The following is a 16,800-nucleotide window of genomic DNA, read 5'->3' as shown; positions in this document are numbered from 1 at the left end:
TGGTTGCTTTTCACATCGTGACAGGTTTTCTTTTCCTGGGCACCGTGTACCCAAAAAAGCAGAGGGAGGATGAGCAGCAGCAGGATGAGACCAGCACCCAGGGCTGGCTGTAGCGTTGAAGGAAATAATAGTGTTGCAACACGTAGGAGCAACGCAGCCAGGCTCAGCCCAAAACTCAGGAGCAGTTAATTTTTTAACACAAAACTTACTCACAGCCTTGTGTCCACGTGCCCACAGATGCCAGATATTTGTCCAAGGGGTGCCCAGCATGTGAACACCAATACATCTGTGTCCGGGTGTGTTAGGGACATCTGTGTCCGGGTTTGTTAGGATTCCTGTCAGTGACTGGGGTCTGGATAACTCACTGTCTGGGTGCCACCAGCACATGCTGTCTGCATTCCTCCTCCTGCTGCTCTTCCTGGGCTGCCCAGATGCCCCTTGGGTGGGACCAAGACTTAAATGTGCATTTCCCCTGCTGGAGGGTGCCCTGGCCATTGAAGCAGACTCTGGTGGGGGCCTTTCCATGGGGACACCTCCAGCAGACCCCAGAGGACCCCAGGGGGAAGATGCTCCCTGCTCTCGCACTGCTCCAGCACAGAGCTTTTCATCTGATTTCACGGCTTGCTGTAAAATCCGCAGTTCAACGCCAGGACCCCACCTCAGGAGAAGCCAGCTGGCAGCCGTGGCCATCGGGGAGACCGCAGCCTTCATGTATGGAAAGGCACGGTCCAGAAAATTGGGCTCTGTGTGTAGCTGAGCCCTCAGGAAGGGGGGAGGCCCAAAACGCTGTCTCCGTGCCAGGCTCCGCTCCTGCTGCCCACACGGCCCCTGTGACCAGCAGCTGCTGGCCCTGCCGAAAGCTGCTCCGGCTGCCCGCTGCCTCCACACAGCTCCTGCACCACGAGGAGGAGGAGGAGGAGGAGGAGGAGAAGGAGGAGGCTGAAGCAGAGCTGACAGGGAGGTAGGTGCTGTCTGGAGGTATAGATGTGTGTGGGAATTCATTTTGCCAACCTAGCACTGGGGACAACCTGCCCAAAGCCTCCCAGTAGCCCTCTCGTTTTCCTTTTTGCACCCTCCTTTCATATTCTGTACCCTGCGAGCCCAAATTTCTGCCCCGCACCTCCTCCTCCCCAGCTGTGCCGGCACCTGCTTGCAAACTTGGTCACTCCAGTGTCCCCGAGGCTTCTGGTGGCATCTGCCAGCTCCCCAGGGCTTGCCACCTCCTGCAAGCTGCCCCCCAGTGCCTGTGCCCGAGCTGAGGGAGGATCTGAAGCCCAGGTACGCGAGTGAGGGAGCAGAGGATGTGCTCAGCTCAGGTGCTGTGTGTTCACACTTTGGTGCTGGCCAAAGAATTCACCTTTTTGCACGTAGCTAGGTCTCCAAAAATGAGTCAAGTGAAACAGGAGACCTCTGTTTAACCCCTCGGCTGACATTTACGAAAGCATGATTTTCTTTCCATGCATGGGATTTCCCTCCCCAGCAGGTGAGCCCCCTCCTTCCACTGCACCTTGCATCTGCAGTGGCCACAGTCCAGGAGGGTGATTTTGGGGCACCTTGTGCTGGCACAACCACCCGTGCTGCCAAGTGAACGAACACTTTGCTGGCTCTGCTGGAAACTCTTCCTTTCCTTTTGCTTTTTAAATATATATATATTTTAATTTTATTTATGTATTTATTTATTTTTATGTAAGATTCATTCTCAGCCAGAGCAGGCAGAACTGCCAGCTGTGCCCCTTGTTGTGCATGCCCTGGGAAAGCACAGCCAGACTGAAACAGGAGTGTGCTCACTGTAGTTGTGGCTACTTTTGCTAGACAGACCTGAGTCCTTTCCAGACTCCTCAGTTTGCTCCTGAGTCTTCTTGTTGGTTGCATGCGTGCCCTAAAGCCTGCATGAAATTATTTCCAAAAGAATCTCTCAGAGCACCCTTGGGATCAGGAGTCTGATGGAGGGATAAAAAGTGCTACTTTTGACATGGTCCTGTAACACCTGAAGTATGATTTTGTTGCCCTCTGCCATGCTCATGCCATAGTTTGGCATCATTGACCTGAGATATACCAAAAAACAGTCTTGTATTAAAAGCATCTCTGGCTTGTGAGTGACTCCCAGATGCAGACAGGGCTGAATTTTTAACAGGGTGAGTAATGCAATTGCCATTTGCTGTCACAGATATCTAGAGAGGCTCTCTATGTAATCTTCATCCTTTCCTGCAATGGGAGAGTAAAAGGCTCTGCTTCAGACAAAGCTTAAGACAGAGAAGTCAAAGGAAATCATGTCAGGAGCACACTCATATTGTTGAACTGCATGCATTGCTGGGAAGCACATTAAATGTCAACCTCCTGTGGTATATGTGGTCAATTGTCTGATGGCTTATCAGAATACCCATTCATATTTCAAAAGAAAAAGAAAACCCCAAAACATTGTGCATTTTTTTTTTTCATCGTATAATCATAGCATAGTCTCATTTTGCTGTCCTGAACTGTAGATCCGTTTTACTGCATTTCAGTGGAGAATTTTCTGGTGTAATTTTCTCTTTTTAATTGTCCAAAACTGGAGACTTAGGGAAATAAAGTGAGATACAGCTGGGATAAATGGAGGTTCTTCAGCTCTGTCTTTGGAGCCCATTTCTGATAAGAGCCCTAAGCATTCAGAAAGACAAACTCTCTTTGCCTCAGCTTATGACAACCACTGTTGGCTCAGTGAGGTGTGAGGCTCTCTTGGTGCTGCCTGCCACCACCTGCACTCTGGGCCCTTCTTCAAGAAAAGCTCACGCTGGGAAGGTTCTTTGAGTTTGGCATCATTGGCCTTGCACATGTTTGGTAGAATAAAGATGAAACAGGCAGAACAGCACTTTGTGTAAATGAAGGACAGGCTTCATTTCCAAGGCAATCTTTTTCATTATCAACATTCAATGTTTGAGACAAATCTGAGAACTTCCTTTTTCTTCAAAGATTGCTTAAAGCGTTGTGTCTCAACTCAGTTTCCAGATTTCTCAGATGTCCTTCGCTCTCCTCAAGAAATGTGGACAGCTTACTATAACCCCTGTCTTTTGCTGGTTGTGTTGGAGAAGTTGGTCTCGTGTTTGGTCTTACTCGGAAAGACACGTTCACACCTAGTGACTGCAAAATGTGAACTAAGCTTTTAACTTTTTACTCTGCTGCCTATAAGCCTGTAAGAGGGGAGGTATGGAATCGTAATGGTTCTTGGAATTATTGGAGTGTATCAGAAAAGAGTCAGACAGCAAAAAAAATCTGGGTGTCGTAAAAAGAAATATAGATTTTACCTATGCAGTGGCAAAAAAAATCATCTGTTTTGTCCCACTCATTCAAAACCCAGTAGAAACCCTCTCGTGCTTTGGGCAAACTAAGAAAACAGGAAACTGCAGTTTGGCAGCGAGAAGGAAACCTGCCCCAATCATCTACGTACTGGAAAGACACCCCTCATCCTCCTCAACCCAGCTTCTTATTGGTCTCACCTTCCTTCTTGCTCAAAATGTGTCTGGTTAATATTCACCCCTTCCAGAAATAACAGAAGGCTTGAAGGCATGCAAGATCAGGAGCGGGTTTAATGATGGTGAGCACTGGTCCCTGCAGGCTGTGTTCCTGCTGTGGCCATCCCTCTCCCCAGCAAGCTCTGGAGCAGGGCTGCTCTCGTTTGCAGCAATGTGGATGGTGGGGGAGCCTCGTTTGGGCAGCAGATCCCTGGTAGTCTTCTGATGTTGAAAATAAATTCCCAAGAGCCTGCTCCTGTGGGCAGCAGCTGTGCCCCAATACCCTTGACCAGAAAGCTTTGAAAGCCCCTTCTGATGCCAGTACAAAGTCTGATTGTAGCACAAATGCCTGTAAGTGTCTTTATTTTGCAAAGTAAAAGCCTTTTAGCTTTACTACCACTGTTCTTAACTCATCTGCGGGCTTATTCCAGTGCAACTGCCATGTCCTTGGTGCCTGGTGCTCCGTCTCACCACCACCCTCTGAGCAGGCTGAGCTAACCATGAGGTTTTCAAAACACTTTTTGTATCTTGCACATTTCCTGCAAGAGGTGGCAGAAAATGTGTTTCCTGAGATGAAGTAAGCAAAAAAAGAATAGCTACAAAAACCAGACCAAAAGAATCTAAAAAAAAAAAAAAAAAAAAAAAAAAAAAGACAAGAAAAAGTATAAAGCTGCTCAGTAGCTTCCTGTTTATCAAAAGCTCAGATACAGATTTATCTGTGACATTACTGAGCCCTCATCACACCTTTCCGTGGGCAGCAGCCTGAGCACAGCCTCTCAGCCTCTCATCTCGTCCTCGGGGAGGGCAGGGGGAGATCAGAGAGATGGAACTACACTGTGTGTGCCCCTCCTTGGACATGGGAGCCTCCCCCACCTCTTGGGGCAACCCCTGCTGGTGCCCAGTCACCTTCACAGTAAAGAAGCGTTTCCTGATGTTCATATCCAACCTCCTCTACTTCAGCTTGTGCCTGTTGCCTCTTGTCTTGTCACTGGGCACTACTGACAAGGGTCTGGCTCCATCCGCTTTGCACCTGCCCTTCAGGGATTTCAATACATTGTGAGATCCCCCTGAACCTTCTCTTTTCCAGGATGAAGAGTCACAGCTCTTTTTTTTTTTTTTTGGCCAGGTTACCTTGCTAGGTCATATCCAACTTGGTATCTACCAGGACCCCCACGTCCTTTTCTGCCAAGCTGCTTTCAAGCTGGGTGATAGGTACATGGGATTGTTCCTCCCCATGTGCAGGATTTGGCACTTGTCCTTTTTGAACCTTGCGAGATTCCTGTCAGCCTGTTCCCCAGCCTGTCCAGGTCCCTCTGGATGGCAGCATGACCATCTAGTGTTATCAGCCACTTCTCCTGGCTTTGTATCACCAGCAAACTTGCTGAAGATGCACCCTGATCCATCATCCAGACCATTAAGGAAGATCCTTAACAAGATTGGACCCAGTATGAACCCCTGGGGTACTCTCTTCCCCTGCAGGAGTCAACATGTCCATTAATGCTCTGGATGAAGGACCACTGCAGGTTTTCATCATTTTATTTCTGCATGCCGCCACCTTAGGAGGGGGTGCAAAGACACAGAGGGACAGGATGGCCACTTGAAGTAACCTTGATGAACTAAAAAGCCCGTGAGCAGTGGGCTGCACTTCAGTGAAGGGAAACAGTGCAAGCCCAGTTCTGCATTAGGACAGGTTCAGCCAAGGCCACAGGATGAAGAAGGCAGCAGTTCTGGAGAAAAGGACTCAGGGCTGGCATCCAGCAAAGGAAGCATGAATCAGCAGTGCTACGTGACTGCAGAAGTTGACAGCTTCCCTAGGGAGGGGGCTTCTCCACTCTGCTTCACTGCGGTCAGTCTTCAGCTGGGGCTCTGTGTCAGGTTTCGGGCACCGTGATGGAAAAAGATTAAGGTCAGCCAGGCAGCTGCCAGAGGAGAACAGTGGCTACGATTAATGATTTAGAAAGCATGACCTAAAAGGAAAAAAAAAAAAAAAGATGGAATATGAGCTATTTCAATTAATAAGGAACAAGACCTTTGAATATTGTAAAGCAGCTGGAAGAAAGCAGCAACTGATCTTCCAGAGAAAGGACAAATAACTGACTTAAATCACACCAAGGGGGTTTTGGATTGTAGGAGCAGGCTGAGAGACTGTGCGTCAGGACAGACAGTGGGACATGGCTCTGTCTTCCAGCCAGGGACTGGACTCAGACTTCTGCCATCTCTTTAACTCATCCTTGCTTGCGTCCTTCTCAGTTCTCCACCCTGAGGCAAAGCAGAGGGTGCAGATGTGAGAGGTGCCCATGTGCTGGCATTCCAAAGGTGCAGGACAGCAAGGGAATAAAAACCTGAGTGAGAAAAAAAAAACAACAAACACAAAAAACCCCTATGAGAACGGACCATCAGCCAACAGATGAGCAGAGAAGGGGCTTGTTCTTGGGGACCCACTGTGTAAGCAATGTATTTGTTTGCTTCTTTCTGTCCTGCAGTGCCCCTGCTGCAAAACATGAGTGAGAAAATCCCACTCCCTGCTCGCATTGTTATGAATGAGCTGCTTGTCCTGGAAATTTTGCAACACGCTGATTTCTGCTCTGGTGAAACAGAGCAGTTGTGCAAGGCTACAGCTGTCAATGCTGGAATCTGTGCAGCTTTGGTGCCAGCAGAGGAAGGCAGAGTGTGGAGCAGAGGGAGGTGGTCCAGACCCCACAGAGCACCTCCAGCTGCTTCTCCTGAACAAACTCAGCAACAGTTTTTGGAGGACTCCCCAGCTTCCAGCTTCTTTCTCTGCACCGAGCATCTGCTTCAGGAGAGGTGGGCAGAACAATGCCAAATACACCCTTCTATGAGTCGGAAACCATAAACACTTTTTTACCGTAATATGAGTCAATAATTTTGCTGACCAAGCTGAAAAAAATAATAAAATTCTATCTTCTATCAGCAAAACCAATGCATCTTAGTTCTACCGGAAATTTTTTTGAAGTTTTAGTGCCTGTGTGCTTTTGAGGAAGAAGATTTGGAAGAAGAGGTTATTTATATATATTAAAAAAAACACTATATTTGAAAGTGGCACATTCAGAAAATGAAAAGTTGCAACATTTTAGCCGCAACTTGTCAACATAAAATATTGTGACAGTTCTTCATAATTTTTTCTCTGTTTTGGAGGCAGAAATCCCCCCGGAACAACTTGGCACTTTCAGGGGCATTTTAACCAACCTAAATATACCTTCTTGCTGACAACACCAAAAAAACATAATTTCAAAAAACCTCTTCCACCTTGGCACACACAGGTACAAATATGCTCTCCCTATTTTAAGAACAAGAAAGAAGCCATTCTGCCATATGGCATATTGACATGTGTCTGTACCTCCACAATGGCGATGGGCTGACTAAACAATGTTGTGATACCATGAAAGCTGGTCAAAGAAATTTTAGAAAGCGGGCATTCTTTTCTTGCAGCGCTGGATGCACAGGGGATCTCTCCAGCTAGTGTGCGTGCTGAGTTGCTCAACTACCAAGGGTATATGCAGTCAAAATACATATATTCAGTAGGCTTCCAATGAATAATTAACATATTCATGTTGTTTCCTGGAATTCATTAAAATATGCAAATGTCCTTGATGCATTCTCATTTGTTTCTACTGGTGGTCTTCTGTGGTCTTATGGCAGTCACTGATCGTCTTCCTCACCGTGTTCATTGACTGAACCCAATTCTTGAGCATGCTCAGGCCATCTCTTTCGTTCTTATCTTACTGTTTCAACATGCATACTGAGCTTAGTCGGTTACACATCCAAGGACATATGCATAGCATGAGTTCCTCACCTAATCTTCTGACACATCGTCCAGACCTGGGTCCTCTTGCCCTCACTTTGAGATACAATTTTGTATTTTCTTACAGATGAAGCTGGCTAAGTAATACAAACCTTCTAAACTTCCTTCATTCTAACTAAACATAGTAAAAGTTAGACCTATCTGCTCATAAAGCATTTCAAATTTTGCTCCATCACTCTATCAAAAGGAGGACGGAGGAAACCTTATGTCCTTTTGGTTCAGTATCAGCAGTCCCAGTTTTATTCCCTCTTTTGCTCTATCACCTTTTCAACTCCTCTTTTGATACATCAGAGAAAGCCCTCAGCCACATTACAAGCTGTAAAGCGAGAGCAGATTTAAGAGGGAAAGGCCTCATTTTGACTAAGAAGCTGCTCTCATTTTGCTGTTGAGCAAAGGCAGAGGAAACTACTCTTCTCGGGTACAAGCGCCCAGCGTTGTGACGGGTGGAAGCAGAGCACCACGTTGAGACTAACCTGCCCCTCACCTTCCAGCCGGCTGCTGCCATAGCGAGCAGGTCCGTGAAATACTTAAGACATTTTATTCTCTTGGGAAATATACCACCAGGCAGCATGCATGGGTTTTCCCACCTTTTCTTATCTGCAGTCACACCAACACCGAGCACGTGTGGTGGGAAGGGGCCTGGCACCAGCCCCGTCAAAGGGCCGGACCCACACCCCTCAGGCTATAGCACAGTTTTGCCGGTGGCATCTTCTGTCACAACCACAGTTTCCTCTCTGTGTTTGAGCTCAAGTAATCTAAATCATCTGTAGGAGGAAGGAGAGGTTTCCACAAGAGCAGGCATAGCAGCTTTGCAGACGTTAAGCTGGCCATTGCCCCAAGGCCGAGGAGCTGCTGTAGTGCTATGGGTGAGGTAAACCCTCTGAGACTGCTGTCAGGGGCTGGACACGTGTGAATCTGGTCATTTGCAGGAGCTGAGGGCTTGGCCATGTTGTTTGTTTCATGGCAAGATGCATTTTGGTTGTGGCATTTTTCCTTTTAAAGCAGGGCTGTGGCGGAGCCTCTCGGCCTGCAGGGCTGTGAGTGGTTGGCAGTGTGGGCCTCCACGTCACTGTCATGTGGTGGTGACTTTTGGGCTGACCAAATTCTTGGATAGGCAAAGTGCTGCATGTTTTTTTTATCCACTTTGAAGGGAGAATGAAAGAAGATAAAGCAGCAGAAACCGTAACGTCACCCAGGGTGTGTTACACACACACCAGCGCTCTTGCAGTGGTGACAGCAGCAGGTGACAGCTAAGGGGAAGCATGACCTGCCTGGCACCCAGCCCTGGGGTGTGAGCTTCCCCAGCCCCCATGTTGAAAACTTGACCCCCAGCACCCAAGCAGGAGAGGACAAGCTGGAGGCTCATCCCACAGTGATATTTTCCATGCATTTTTATCCTGGCTGGTAGCTGAGGAGCCAGTGCACAGCCAGGAGCCAGGACCCGCACTGGTGAACACGCTGGTAGTTATTTATCTGCGCTGCCTTCCAGCCCAGCTGTGCTGTCTGCCCTTGCTCCTCCCAGATGGCGTGTTCCCCTGGATGCCTCTGGTTCCTCCCTGTCCCCCAAAGCAGGCATCTGCCATTGGTTTCCATCATTGTCGTTATCGTCCTTTGTGCCACAGTCCCCCAAAGCCACCCCTCTGCTAGAGGCTGCCACTTCGCACCCGCCTGTGTTGATAACAACCTTGCAAACCCACATTTGTTGTTTTCTAAACTCATCTTTGTTCCCTTCCTTTTGCTGCCTTGGAGAAATCAGACACTGTCTCACATCTGATAAATCTTCTTTCTTTGTTGAGTCAAGCCTGAAGGGCCAGCTGTGGGTCAGGAATATCACCCAGCCAGAAGCAGCACAGGTACACAAACCTTTCTGAAAGCCAGGCAGAAAAGTGAATATCGTTTGAAACACAGCAAGGCTCTCTGGTCTGCCAGAAGACTTCCTCCCACCACTCCAGTCACCAGCCCCCCCCACCCATCATTTATCCTTTTACACTCTAGTTGAAGATCTTTCCCTTGTCTTCAAGGTCCTGCATGTCCCCCGCTGCACCATGCGTGCAGCATCTCCTCTGGTGTTTCCCTGCTGTCCCACCACATTTTGTCTGGCCACCTAGAATCAACACCAGAGGAAATACAGCACTGAAAGATTTCCCAATTAAAAATATACAACTTGAATGAACGGAAATCTTTTTGCATTCAAGAGAAAATACCTCAAGAAAAATTATAGTAGTCTTCTTTTGTTTTGTTCTAGGAAATGTATAAATGTTTTTAAATGCAGGCATGTCTTTAACAGAGGCTTTCATTCTTTTATTGGCTTTATGTCAAATCACCATTTATTTTTTGCATGTGTTAATAACTTACCATCCAAACTAATGCAAAAAGCATCCAATGGAAGAAGTGGCACCTTTAGCCGGCCGATGTTTTGATCATAAGAAGTAGTGAAAATTGACTTTAGTGATCTTTAAAACCACAAAAGGAAATGTAACAGAGTTACATTGTATTGTATCATTGCCTGTAACGGTGGGACATTCTATTGACATATTATTAATCACATAATTAAAATATAAAGAATATAGAGAAGAAAATAAAATCAAGTTCTACTAAAACAACATTGCAGAAATTAAGTCTGCAACAAATGAATATATAAATAGATAGGATAGGAGGTGGTGCTGACTCTTAAGCAATAAGACAAGCTGGGTGCTTGGAGGCAGAGTGATGCCGTGGAGGTTTGCAGCACTGTGAGCATCCCATGGGATCATCCTGTTCTTTCTGACTGTGCTACTGACTCATGCCAGGTCCTTTGCTAGGCTGCTACTTTCATTTCCCAGCCCATTTTCTCACTTTTCATTCATCTGTCTGTGGAATTTAGCTGTGCTCTTCTTTGGGACTGCCTTTCACTATCCATTTACACAACAGCCCTCAGGCTGGAAAGCTACATGGTGCTGGAGCTGCTAACTGGTACTGAAGAATGGGTTAATAACTTTAATGACTGACATGCTCTGGGTCTGCCACATGTTTGAGGCTCTTGGGTTCTCTGTGCTCCTGTAAGTCAGGGAAATGGTGCTTACCCATTGCTAAGATTAATGATGAAAAGTATATAATTTGCCTGACTTATAAAGCACTATCATTAATTTACAACAATACATGAAACAACAACAACAAAAAGATTTCAGGATATTGTGTAAAATAAAAATTTTCAAGCCTGTTCTTGTTCTGCTATTTTTTTCCTTGACCATGTGTCCTGAATGCACTAAAATATACTTTAAGGAACACCAAGGAAGCAAAGAAACTCTAAGATATCTCCACTTGAACACAAGCTGCACAAAAATGATTGCAAAGATGTAGCTGTGAGTTCTCATTTTGCTCAGAGAGTTTGTACATTACTAATAGAAAAGGACTTAAGCAGGCTTCAGTATGCAGGTTGTTATCAGCTGAAAGAAAAGAAAAACTAAAATACGCTTCCTGGAAATCAAATATCAGCTTCTGTAAAATGCTGCAGAGCCGTCAAGTTTAATGGATCTATACAAATTTCTTCAGGTCTAGCACTACTTGTGTCTAGCATTACATGTTCTCTGATGGACGCACCTCAACTTTGATATTTTTCATTTAAATTAGAGGTGGCTGTGAGACAGGGGATTTCTGCAAACTTGTAGGAAAAGGTAAGCACCTCTTATTGTGCTCGTACGGTCTTCAAAAAGAGCTGTAGTTGATTTTTGTTTCACAGAGTGTAATTTTAAGCCTTCTCATCTCTTTTCCTGTTTACTGCAGCTCCAAACCCTTCTCTGTGTCTCAAAACCTTATCTGTAACTGGCAGCTGCCCATCCAACACCTGCTATCACCAAAACCACCAGCGATGGACTAAACGTCCTGGGAACTCACAAGCCTGAGAGAGGACAAGGACACGGCAGAAGGGGACCAGGGGCGACTGAGAGCGTGAAGACTTCTTGCTGCCCAGGATAGAGACTATAAACATTTAATCTGCTGCTTTTGAAAGTATCAGGTGAGCTGTGGTAAGCAGGGGAAGGGAGCCTGCGGTGGTTGTACCTCTCTTGATACACACTGGAAAGCTTCTTTTTTGGTTTGACCCTTTTGGCCAACTGATGCAGGGAGGGGAGAAAGTGGGAAGAGCTCTATCCTGGTCAAGAGAATCAAAGGCATTGGCCTTGTGAAGTCTGAAGTAGAGCATCACCAGGCTCTGTTCAGACAAGCAGAATCACTTCTGAATTCTGCCAAAATCGGACTTAATATATTTATATATCTGTACCTATATGTCTACTTATAACACTACTATCTACTTACAATGTTGAGATTTTGGTATGTAGATAGATCTATCTACATACCAGATGAACATACATGTAGCTATATATTTATATATCTCTACATCTGTATATCTCTATGTGACCGTATATATATGCATATATGTGTGTGTGTATATATATATATATATATATATATATATACTTATAACATGGAATTCATTACATTTTGATAATTTCTGATTTTTGCTTGTTGAACCTGTGGACTGCTCTTACTGGGTCCCTGACAGGCACCTAAGAAGCATAACCATTGCTGTGGTGGTCACAGTCACAGCATGTCAGGGTTGCCCAAGAACAGGGATGAATAGCATTAACAATAAATATTTCTGATGAATGGCATAAACAGCCATTATCTGGTGACTCAAAATCTCAACATTTATGTGTGAAATCCAAGCTGAAATTAATAATACAGATGATCTACCTGAAAGCTGAATATAGGAAAGAATTACACTGTCTAGGTAGATTGCAGCCCTGCCTTTCTGTGCTTTCTCATTATTCCTGAGCAAGGAGCTCTGCAGGGCTGGGTGCTGTATTTTGTAACAGGCTTCTCCACAATGCATGTGCTGATTGACCTTGGTTGAAGCACGCCTGGTGCCCCCAAAAAGCTGAGGCAGGTCATTGAGGCACCAGCAGCATCCGCACCAGGAGCAGAGCACAAGTACCAACTGCATCCCTTGCTGTGCCACACATGCAGATTTCCCTGCAGCACGTATGCTGCATTTAATGAATTAATCACTCTCATTGGTATTATTGCTGCTGTAACAAAGTTGATTACTCCATGTGATATTTCTCCACATCAGTCTGTTTGAAGATCTTTTGAAGTATGATCTACCTGCATGCCAGCACAGCGTAGGTGAAATGCACAATACACATGCAAATGTCCTAGCAGTGACAAGCCAAACTCATCTGAAACAGTGCCTCTTGAAAGAACTGTACTTCTTAAAATGTGAACGCTTTACTCTACCAACCAGATCCTTTTTATGGTGGTCAGGAGTTGGCATCTGAAACAAAAACACAAACGGTGGGTAAAGCACTGACTCACTTTTGGAGAGCACGTAAGATGAATTTAAAGCTGTATTCATTGCAATTCTTCAGAAATGACAAAGCAAGGAACACCCTTTCACCCTCCCACCCTTTCACCCTCACTAATTATTTTGGTGTTTTTTAAACTCAAGAACTGAAGTTGGCCAAAAGAGGCAGGAATGACAAACTGAAGAAGCCACCAGGGAGATCCCTGTCAGGACCCTTTACCTCTTGCTCTCTCTTGCACAGGAGTCCGAGATGAATCCCACAAGCCATTTTGTCGAAACAACAGAGTACGCCTATGGATACGATGAAAACACTGCTCCATGCAATGAAGGAAACAGCTTTCACAGGTTTAAATCCCTCCTCCTGCCCATCCTTTACTGCCTCGTGTTTGTCTTCTGCCTTCTGGGAAACTCCTTGGTGCTTTGGGTTCTCCTGACCAGGAAGAAGCTGATGACGATGACTGATGTCTGCCTGCTGAACCTCGCAGCCTCTGATCTCCTCTTCGTTGTGCCTCTCCCTTTCCAAGCCCACTACGCTGCAGAGCAGTGGGTCTTTGGCAACGCTATGTGCAAGATAATGGCTGGCATTTATTACACAGGTTTTTACAGCAGTATTTTCTTTATAACCCTCATGAGCATAGACAGGTACATAGCCATTGTCCATGCCGTCTATGCCATGAAGATTCGGACGACCTCCTGTGGCATAATTATCAGTTTAGTCCTGTGGCTGGTGGCTGGCTTGGCTTCTGTGCCCAACATCGTGTTCAACCAGCAGTTGGAAATCGAGCAGTCTATGCAGTGTGTCCCCACATACCCCCCTGGCAGCAACACCTGGAAGGTTGCATCTCAGTTTGCAGCCAATATCTTGGGCCTCTTGATTCCCCTCAGCATCCTCATTTGCTGCTATGCCCAGATACTGAAAAACCTGCAAAAGTGCAAAAATCGGAACAAGATCAAGGCGATCAAGATGATTTTCATCATCGTCATTGTCTTCTTCCTCTTCTGGACCCCCTTCAACGTCGTGCTGTTCCTGGACACCCTGCAGAGCCTGCACATCATCAATGACTGCCAGGCCAGCAACCGGATCGCCCTGGCCCTGCAGCTGACGGAAACCATTTCCTTCATCCACTGCTGCCTCAACCCCGTGATCTACGCCTTTGCCGGGGTGATGTTCAAAGCCCACCTGAAAGGACTGCTTCAGTCCTGTGTCCGTGTCTTCTGGAGCCCTGCCAGGGGTCCTGGGGCCACTCAGTCATCTTCAGTGCCCAGCCAGCTCTCTGCCTGCTCCGACAGCGCAGGGATGCTCTGAGCCCACCCGAGATCCCTTTCCCCCAAGCACCGCACAGCCCCTGGGGCTGCACCACGTGTGCAGTGTCCCCGCAGGGTGACCCATGTGCCTGTGCTGCCTTTTGGGATGTGCTGCCCGATACGGCACAATAAGCAGCAACGTGAGCTTTCAAAGAGCACCAGTGTGTTTGTAAAATGGTGATCCTACACGCTTGTCACGTGGTGATCTTTAATTAGATCACTTTTAATATGTTTCAGCAAACAGGATGCTTCCTCTCCTACTTGTTTTCTCCCCTGTTGAAAGCATTGCTCCTGCCTCACCCCCAGCTATGCTCTGCTTTGCAGAAGCTGCTCCCTGTATGAAGCCCTTAGTCCCTGGGGCAGTCCCAACTGGCCCTGAGTCCCAAATCCCTTGGAGAAGGGGACAGGTATGGGATGGATTCACATTGCAAAGAGGGGCCGGTGATGGTCCCCCCTTTACCTCCACTCCCAGATGGAGAGGTCTTCTTGTGTGGAGGTCCATCAGGTTGCTGAGGGACGCTGCCACCCATAGCAGCCCTTGGTGGCCACGTCTTCAAGAACAGCAGAGCAGCACCTCCAGGTGTCCCCTGTATCTGCCACACAGAGAGGCACAAACACTTGCGTAAGGTCCATCGAAGCAGCCTCACCATCTGTGTCCCCTCTGGAGGTGTGAGCCCTCCAGCCCTGTGCCCCAGCATTTGCTGTTCAGTGTAAATATCACAAAATGGAACACAGCACATAGGCTCTATCGCTCTTTTTTTTCCCCATGCATTTTTTTCTGCCATTTTAGAAACGTTTCCTTTGAATACAGGTATTAATCACATTTTTGTATTTCTCAGCTCCTGAAAGGTTTTCTAATGACTCCCAAGCTTAGATGGAGCTAATGAAAGGATCCTTTTACTGTTTTTATTTTTTATTTTTTTTTTTTGAACTGTTATCCTGTAAAATACATCTAATGGAATTCAGAGGTGTCCTGCAGCTTTTCAGCAAAAGAAGTGATGTCTCCAGCTCTCTGCTAAGGAAGATTTGCTCTCAAAATCCCAATAAAAGTTCACTGTGGAAAAAACAGCATTTATGTTGAGGTCATTTTTCTGTAAATAAAAATGTTAAAGTTAACCAAGAAGGCATCTGAAACTGTGGGAAAAACACAGCCTGGCTATTGTTAAAGACTGAATTTTCTAAGCTACTAAAATATATATTCTGTTTATTCGATTATAGCTTTCCTTCTGAAAATAGAATTCATTTTTTTATGTTTCCTGAGAATTTAAAATGCATATCTAACTTGAGTGTCAGAAGATTTTTGCCATTAGTTACTAAGTGTAGAAAATACTCCTTTCATTTATGTTAGATAGTACAATTAACTTTTCTAGATTTTATTCCTGAATGGGTAAGGAAAGCACTACAGCTTAATTATCATATTTTTACTTCTCAGAAGACTTTTAGGTATTTAGAAACAAAGCCCTCTGTCAATGTAATTCTTTGGGTTTCTTTGTACTGTGCTGGCACTTTGATGATTGAAAAGATACGTGGGCTAGCAGCAGGTCAGATGCCTTTCCCCTGTGGCTAGAATTTTGCAGTTTGGGTGAAAGTATTTCTGTTTAAAATGCTCAGTGACATTTGCTATCTTACCCATAGATGTTTTAGACAAAATGGAAGAAATAACAGGTTTTATATATATATATATGTATATATATATTTTTTTCTTACATAACATTCTTTTATTATTTTGTATTTTGATAAAAAGTGAAGAAGAAATTTTTTTTTCTGAGCAGCGCTCAAATAATGACACTTTCCCACACAGCTTAAATGGCACAATTGGCAGTCAGGAGGCAGGCTTCCTGGCTGCAGGGAAAAGTCATTGATCAAATAAGAGACCCCAGTCCCATCAATCCTGCATATGACTTACAGCACCAACAAGTTGCCTTCAAGTGTAGAAAGTACATGTGGGGAGTGACCTTGACTTTTTAGGTTTCTAGATTTCAGGGAAAAGATAATTTAACGCAAAACTTAATGTAGTAGTCTGACCAAAATCGGGCAGGGGTGAAACAGGAAATGATTCACCACAGATCAAGTTGTTTTATCAGTAGCTGTTGAAAAAAAAAAGGCCAAAACAAAGCAAAGACTGCTTTTAGCTAAAGTTAGTATTCAATGACTCTCTGATTTTAAAACACAGATCTGGATGATATCTGCAATCAGGTTATTCAGAAGAAATGATAAGGAGTAAGAAATAAGGTCTCCAAAGTCTTAGTTTCCAGTAAGTGTTTAATTGCCTTGCTGAACTTGAAATCATATAAAGACAAGACAATTTTTTTTAAATTACAGAAATTCACAGTAATTTTTCAAAGACCATTCACCTTTTATGTTGCTATGTCATTCAAAGTGATACAGACCAGGTATGCCCCAGACATGCACATTTCTGTCCATCATCACCATGAAATTCTGTGATCTTTAAGTGTGAAATTAAAATGTGCCAAAGGCACGTGCATCAATAACGCAGCAATGTTTTCTGCAGTAGACTAGGATTCTCTCTAGGTTACAAGACAATCACAAGGGCCAAAAGGGCCAAATTCTTTGTTTCTACTATTTTATTTTTTTTTGGTCCGGCTCTGAAATCATTGGAAAGGAAGATTAATATCAGAATCTACCCCAAATGATATGTGAAGCCTTAAACAGAGAAGTTAAAAAGTTTTTGCTGGACTTACTGTAGAGCTCACTTCTGCTCTATTTGAAACACTGATATTTAAGAACCCAAAAGGGTAGGTACAAATCCCCACCCAGTCCTCAAGCATGCTTCATTACGGTTGATCTCCCTCAGATTATTATCGCAGATCGCAAGGGTTGCT

The 16,800-nt window shown here is 45.2% G+C and overlaps 1 protein-coding gene across 5 annotated transcripts; it reads left to right on the top strand.

Moving 5' to 3' along the window:
* Positions 1–409: 409 nt before the first annotated feature.
* On the top strand, positions 410–15,164 carry LOC137852646 (C-C chemokine receptor type 8-like). Of its 5 annotated transcripts, XM_068674582.1 has the most exons (4): positions 2,022–2,135; positions 10,921–10,964; positions 11,074–11,305; positions 12,894–15,164. In XM_068674582.1, the coding sequence occupies exon 4, from the start codon at positions 12,903–12,905 to the stop codon at positions 13,956–13,958; it is 1,056 nt and encodes a 351-aa protein (XP_068530683.1). In that variant the 5' UTR covers positions 2,022–2,135; positions 10,921–10,964; positions 11,074–11,305; positions 12,894–12,902; the 3' UTR covers positions 13,959–15,164. The 5 variants fall into 5 exon arrangements, with proteins under 5 accessions (XP_068530685.1, XP_068530682.1, XP_068530681.1 ...); XM_068674584.1 differs by lacking the exons at positions 2,022–2,135; positions 10,921–10,964 and adding an exon at positions 410–961 and having other exon boundaries at positions 11,120–11,305; XM_068674581.1 differs by lacking the exons at positions 2,022–2,135; positions 10,921–10,964 and adding an exon at positions 410–961.
* Positions 15,165–16,800: the final 1,636 nt, after the last annotated feature.

This window comes from Anas acuta, chromosome 2, assembly GCF_963932015.1.
Source record: "Anas acuta chromosome 2, bAnaAcu1.1, whole genome shotgun sequence".
Taxonomy (NCBI): Eukaryota; Metazoa; Chordata; class Aves; order Anseriformes; family Anatidae; genus Anas; species Anas acuta.
Note: the sequence above shows the minus strand (reverse complement) of the source record. Positions and strands in the feature narration are given on the sequence as shown.

Coding starts and splice junctions, on each gene's coding strand:
- LOC137852646 (XM_068674584.1), top strand. CDS start 12,903: ATGAATCCCACAAGCCATTTTGTCGAAACAACAGAGTACGCCTATGGA.